Source organism: Sinocyclocheilus rhinocerous, unplaced genomic scaffold (genome assembly GCF_001515625.1).
Source record: "Sinocyclocheilus rhinocerous isolate Xijiao unplaced genomic scaffold, SAMN03320098_v1.1 scaffold3004, whole genome shotgun sequence".
Classification (NCBI taxonomy): Eukaryota; Metazoa; Chordata; class Actinopteri; order Cypriniformes; family Cyprinidae; genus Sinocyclocheilus; species Sinocyclocheilus rhinocerous.
In genome coordinates this window covers 20952-28162 of record NW_015645532.1, presented here as the reverse complement: position 1 = coordinate 28162, position 7211 = coordinate 20952, and the positions used below count along the sequence as shown (strand labels likewise).

The 7211-nt window shown below is 34.7% G+C and overlaps 1 protein-coding gene across 3 annotated transcripts in view; it reads left to right on the top strand.

Moving 5' to 3' along the window:
- Positions 1 to 6102, top strand: part of LOC107706117 (serum response factor-like) — a 29707-nt gene extending 23605 nt beyond the window's left edge. For 2 of the 3 annotated variants that reach the window (XM_016509701.1, XM_016509700.1), the window contains 4 exons: positions 2078 to 2179; positions 2265 to 2456; positions 2604 to 2680; positions 4949 to 6100. In XM_016509701.1, coding sequence (XP_016365187.1) covers positions 2078 to 2179; positions 2265 to 2456; positions 2604 to 2680; positions 4949 to 5038 — 461 coding nt within the window. In that variant the 3' untranslated portion in view covers positions 5039 to 6100. Of the gene's footprint in view, positions 1 to 2077; positions 2180 to 2264; positions 2457 to 2603; positions 2681 to 4948 lie in introns of all 3 variants that reach the window. The other variant, XM_016509702.1, reaches the window with a different exon arrangement.
- The last annotated feature ends 1109 nt before the right edge of the window (positions 6103 to 7211 follow it).

Sequence of the window (7211 nt, the reverse complement as noted above, 5' to 3'; positions counted from 1 at the left end):
AGTGTCCACAGACGCAAAACACACAAGCCAGCACACAGGCCACGCTCTTCCGCCTGCCGGCTGCCATCTCGCTCACAGGTCAGTGCTTCTTCACACTCTCTGTGAACTCTCTGCGCTCCAGGACATGCACGCTACAGCCGTCTCAAATGTGCTTGTCATAGCGATGGCATTTCAAGGCATTTTGTGTTACTCTTTGTGTTAAAATTTGAAATTATTGTTGTAATTATTTGAAAATTGAAAGTTCAGTGTTTGAATTATTTCAACTTTGTGTGAATTTTACTCTAATATTACATCAATAACGGTTCATATATTATGTAATTACTTATTAAATGAACAATATTTGTTAGTAAAGTGGTTGCCGAGCAACACACAGAAGTAAACAAAGGTGTATGTTTGTAGAGTAATTTACAACAGCTTTGAACACGGCTCAGCCAATCAGAATCAAGCACCGGAACTATCCGTTTTATAAAAATCATTTGCACACAGCTGTTTAGGGTTGTGCACAAGTCCGTATAGAAGAAAATTGTTGCAATTTCTTTATTTCATATGGTCATGTTTTTAAGCCCCCTTAAAAAAATTATAAATAAATAATAATAATAAATTTTATAATCATATTTAAAAAAATAATTCTGTTTAGCTTTATTTTCATTTCATTTTTAGTCATTTTAGTATTTCAAATTGTATTCATATTTTAAACTATTTAAGTTCGTTAGGGCAACATTTATAATTTGTTTAGGTTTTCATCTAATATTTTAAGAACTTATTACCTTTATTTATTAAATTTATTTCAGTTTTAGTAATTTTTGTACTTATTTCAGCTAGTTACTAAGGCAACCTTTCTATTTGTTTGTTTGTTTGTTTTTGTTTCTAAGTTTGTTTTTCATCAAATATTTTAAGTACACTGCACAAAATGATTTTCTTAGTATTTTTGTCGTTTTCTAGTATAAATATATAAAAAATTCTTGAATCAAGATGCATTTATTTTACAAGTGAAATGACTTGAGATTATGTCTTGTTTTCTGAAAAAATTGTCAATTTTATCATTTTAGTATTTCAAATTGTATTCATATTTTAAACTATTTAAGTTCGTTAGGGCAACATTTATAATTTGTTTAGGTTTTCATCTAATATTTTAAGAACTTATTACCTTTATTTATTAAATTTATTTCAGTTTTAGTAATTTTTGTACTTATTTCAGCTAGTTACTAAGGCAACCTTTCTATTTGTTTGTTTGTTTGTTTTTGTTTCTAAGTTTGTTTTTCATCAAATATTTTAAGTACACTGCACAAAATGATTTTCTTAGTATTTTTGTCGTTTTCTAGTATAAATATATAAAAAATTCTTGAATCAAGATGCATTTATTTTACAAGTGAAATGACTTGAGATATTATGTTTTGTTTTCTGAAAAAATTGTCAATTTTATTAGTTTTTGCTTAAAACAAGCAAAACTATCTGCAAATGGGGAAAGAAAAATAATCTTGTTTAGCCTTTGAATTAAGATTTTTTTCTTACCCCATTGACAGACATTTTTGCTCGTTTTAAGCAAAAAACTTAACAAAATTGTGATGTTTTTTTAGAGAACAAGACTTGATATCTTAAGTCATTTCACTTGTCAAGTAAATGCATCTTGATTCAAGAATGTTTGGATATTTATACTAGAAAACAAGACAAGAATACGAAGTAAGAAAATCATTTTCAGTGCAATTGCAGTGCATTTATTAATTAGCTTTAATTTTTATACATTCAGTTTTAATTTTAGTTTAAGTTTTAGTTATTGTCTTTTCGTTTTTTATTTTTATTTTTTTCAAGTTTAAATTTTTTTAATTTAAGTTTTGGTTAAGTACTTCAACTTATTCGTATTTATTTAAGTTAGTTTGCAAGGCAACATTTCTAATTTTTTTTATTTTTTTTCCCAAGTTTACATTTACCACCTAATATTTATTTTCATTTCAGATTTATTTCAATGAATGAAAATAATTTTTAATAGTTTTATTTTTTACCACGTTCCATTCATTCACGCATGTAGTTATGGCCAGTATGAAGTGCAGTGAGGATGTGTCTGTGGTTTGTGTGTCAGGTGGTGCGATGCCTCAACAGTTACAGGCCTTCCAGGTTCACCCCAGTCCTCAAAGCAGTGACAGCAGTCCAGAGATCAGCCAGACCTCCACCAGCTCCACTGGTACTTACAGCATCACCCTTTCTTGCGCTCAGATACTGCTCTGATCAGTGACTTCAGTAAGACGTCTCTTCTGTCTCTCCCACAGCAAGCCACACCGCTACGATAGTCACTTCCTCAGTGCCTTCTTCAATGGCAGGTCACATGATGTACCCCGGAGCGCACGTCATGTACGCTACATCCACCCCTACCCTTGCCGACGGGGGTCTAACTGTGCTCAATACCTTCCCACAAGCACCCGCCGCGATGCACATGTCCCACACACAAGCCCAAGACTCAGGTCCGTCAGACGTCACCGTGTGTGTTAATGTCTCGCTTTAAGATGCACGGGTAGTCTTTAAACAACATTGAAAAGTCAGGAACTTATGCTAATTCTGACAATTTCGAACTGTACTTTCATTGTTACAAGGCTCTTTGTTGTGTTTAGGTGCAGTTCCTCAGATGTTTTTCACGGGACCTCCTGGAACCGTACAGATCCCAGTTTCAGCCGTTCCACTACATTCGGTAATATAGCTAACAATACAATAAATGTCACGAAAAGCTATGTACTTTGCCTCACACGGTTTCCGCTGAGAACGTTTTGCATTGTTGTATCCAAAAGTTTAATGGGTTTTGGTTGTAAGAGTAGCTTCTGAAACAGGCCTATTAATGTTCTAGTTAGTAGGAAAAAAATTTTTTTTCTTGAATCACATCTTTTCTCATAATATTGTTTTTGTTTTTTTGTTTAGATTTTTTCAAAACTTCACAATATTAAGCTTTTTCTTTAAAAAATTCCGCCTTTGTTCTCAGAATAGTCAAATGAAATTTTTAAAGTGCCCCTATTATGGATTTTTGAAAATTAGCTTTCATGCAGTGTGTAACAGCTCTAAGTGAATGAAAACATCCTGCAAAGGTTTGAATCTGAAAGTGCACCGTGTATAAAGTCATCGTCTCTCAAAAGAAAGAGTCGACTGAATCATTTAAACGTGTCGTTTTTAAAACGAATCCCAAGCCGTTTCAACTTGACGTCAACATGAAACATTAGCACATTGCCCGCCCACTTGTTGGTCTTTTCGCGTTGGTCTGAATGAAAATGCAAATTCATTCTTTGCCACTATGTGCCGCTTTTGTACGCTTACGTTTCCCCAGTAACGGCTGTACACAAAGCAGCACTGCGCTCACAAACGCTGCTTTTATTATGAAATGGAAATTAAATCGACCAATCACTGCAGATTAACGTCACGCATAGGAGGGGTTTGGAAAAATGAATCGTCGAGTGAATCGTTGAGCAGATAAGGTAAAAATAAATACATATTATAAGACCATGAAAGTGTTTTTTGACCTTGCATGCATGTCAACCTGTTGTTGGGGACTCCCAAAACCAAAATATGAACCTTTCATTACCCATAATAGGGGCACTTTAAAACACTGATTTTCTTCTCATATTGTTACGACTTTATTCTCGTAAAACAAAACATTATGACTGTATTTTCAAAGCATTTTACTTTTATTCTTGCAATGTTTTGACATAAATATTGTAACGTTATGATAATTTTTTTAAACAAATTTTGTTCTCATAACATTGTGATTTTATTGTCAAACTGTGCAACTTTATTTTTAAACTACTGTGACTGTTGTTGTAATGTTATATTCTCATAACAGCGGCTTTGTTCTTGTAATGCTAGATCTTTATTCTCATAACAGTAGGCCTTTCATTTGTGATTTTATTCTTATAACATTATGCCTTTGTTCTTGTAATGTTACAAGATTGTTCTCAAAAATTGCGGTTTTATTTTACAAACAGTGCTGTTATTCTCAAAACAGTGCAATGTCTTTATATTCTTGCAATGTTTTGACATTCTTGTAACATTACTCTGACAGTTTCAAATCAATTTTGTTCTCTTTACATTACGACTTCATTCTCAAAGAGTATGACTTAAAACAGTTTCTTTCTATTTGTAATGTTATGTCTTTAGTCTCATAACAACACCTTTAGTCTTGTAATGTTACATCTGTATTTAAAAGTTACTGCTTTATTCATGTAACATTGCTTTTAATCTTGTAACATTAGGCTTTTGCTCTCGTCATTTTATAACATTAGGCTTTCACTTTCATAACCTTATGATTTTATTCTTATAACATTATGCCTTTGTTCTTGTAATGTTACAAGACTGTTCTTAAAACATCGCAGATTTATTCTTGTAATGTTAACATGATTCTTGTAACTACATTATTCTGATATTTTCAAAACAATTTTGTTCTCAACATTACGATTGTGACTTTATTCTTGTAAGGTCATGTCTTTATTCTAAAAACAACGACTTTATTCTTGTAATGTTACATCCTTATTCTTTAAATGTTACTGCTTTCTTGTAACACAATGCCTTTAATCTTGTAACATTAGGCTTTTACTATTACTATAACGTTACGTTTTTGTTTCTTGTAATGTAACAAGGTTGTTCTCAAAACATTACGCCTTTATTCTAGTAACACTATGCCATTATTTCCAAAACATTACACCTTTATTCTTCTAATGTTTTGACATTATTCTCACTACATAACGTTTGTATTCACAACAGTTTTGTTCTCGACTTTTCTCAAAACATTCTAACTGTTCTTATAATGTTGTGACCACTATTTTAATGTGCCATTAAAACGCCATTGCAGATAATAGTATGACTGACAGTTAGCAAAGTGCTGTTGATTCACTTTTAACTGCACGTATGCTTATGAAGACGGATAAGAGTGCGCAGTAACTCGGCTCCTCTAACAGTTTTGTTTCTGTTTTTTCAGATGTTGATAAACCAGCATCCCACCTGTAGCAGCAGCGCCACCCTCACGGAGCTGCGGGTGGTGAATCTGGACAATCCCAAAGGAGACTGACCCGTAACGCAGGAGGCCGGTGTGACCGTTCACTCGCACTGATATTCCAGGGATCACTCATGCCATGCAGTCAGACTGCCATTGTATTTATTACTGCCTTCTCGCTGCGTGGGACATACGTCAATAATGTGGTGTAATGGGACGTTTGAAGGATGATCACGTCTCCTCACGGACTCGTTTTGGTGGGTAGTGTGATAATGGATGATTTGTGTTCACGCGCATCTATACTTCAGGATTTCATAGAGACGTGTCTGCACTATCGCTTCTGGGTCTTCACCTGTTTTTGCCGAGAGGTGTACGATTATGTTCACTTTCAGTAAATTCAAAACCTCTTCGCTGTACAACAGTTGAAGGATCTTCAGTTCAGTCTTTCTTTCTTTTGGGAATGCCTCTCTTGATCTGATTTGTAATTAGTTTTTCTTTTGAGGTCAAAAATGGATTCTTTCCAGAGTTTATGTTGTGAAATCAGCTCTTCGGTATAGTTCCAATGGCGGTATGTGTGTTATTTATCGCTTTAAGGAATGTTTCACGCAGAAAGGACAATTCTGTCATCTTCAGATGCAAAAGGAGTTATTTTGCAGAATGTCCAACCTTCTTTCCATTTAAATAAATGGTGACCGATGCGGTCGAGCTCCAAGTACCACCTTTTTATAAAATAAGAATGTTTTTTGTTGTTGTTGTCATTTTTAGAGCTCAATAGCACCCGTTCCCATTTATAAGCATCATCAGACTTGGAAAGACATGAGGGTGAGGAAATTATGAGTGCACTTGCTCTAAATGTAATGCTGGATACTCTTGCACTGCCATCAACACTCACTAGGGGCTTCATGTACAGTTTGAATTGATCATTTCTTAAAAATACAATTTTTCCGCCTTCATCACTTTCTCTATGGCCTTTGTTATTCAATTGACCCTTCGCTGGGAGTTTGATTGACAGGCGATCTGACCAATCATAACGCCAAATCTGCCATTATGTCCGTCAAACAAATCAGACAGAGTAGACTAACGTCGGTAGACTTGAACTTGAAAAATGTGTATTGATGTCTTTCTGCGGTTGAAACAAGATACCTTCTGATGTTCATTCATGTTTATTTTGTGCTACAACTAGTAAATATGAAAAGACGATCAGTTCACGTGCCGCTTGATCTGAGGCGCTACAGCGATCTCTCACGACAAATTAAAGAGCCACAAAACGGTATTTATGGTTTGAATTTCTTAAATTACAAAATTTGAAAGCTGAGACTTTGTTTCTTACCAAAAGTAACCTGCTCTGTCTTGTCTGTCGGCACGTTGTTAGTTTCCTCTTTGCTCCGCGATGCATTTTTCACACCGTGAGAACTTGGGGGCGAGTCTTTGCGACGGGTCAGTTACAAGTTTATTAAATACCGATTATTTCTATGTGCTGCTATAATTTGGATTTAAACATGATCCGTACTGCAAAAATGTCGGAAAAAGATCGCATGCCATTCCATATTGTAATGCTGTGCCAAACTATGCTGTACGTATCGATAGCTGGAGTTGAATCTAGCTGTCAGAAGTCGAGTTTTCTGCTTCACGTGCTTTCACTTTTTATGATGCTGTAAGAGAAAAACACTGACTTGCATTTGCACTGCATGACAACGTACCGAAAACGGCGGTGCTGCGCGATCACAGGTGAATAAATGATGTGGATTGTGCTCTCGTGGCTTATTTAGTTTACCGAAATATTAAAATACGTGATGGATCTGCTACTAGGTACTAGAATGGCATTTTTGATTTTATTTTTTCAAAACAACTTATTTTAACTGAAATAAGTTAAATCAAAAGTAAAAGTGTTTATACGTGCACCCATATATTAATATTGTAAAAGTTTTTTCTTTAATTTGTCACCTTAATTGTTTATTTTTTTTGAATATTTCATTTGGATTTCTCGCGACATCCAAAGGGCTGTAAATCTCAACTTGTGTACGATTCATTTGGTTTCTCTCCACAGATTTCACTCATTCAGACTGCAAGTTTGGACCATAAAGCCTCTTTCTCGTACTGTTAAACCGATTTAAATGGACCACGGCAATACCGAGAGATGCAGGAATGACGTTGTCTCTTCTTTTTGTGCATTTTTAGTTTGTGGATCTGAGCACAACATGTTGACCTGTTTGACCCGCGCAAACCGGATAACGGATGAAAAAAACAT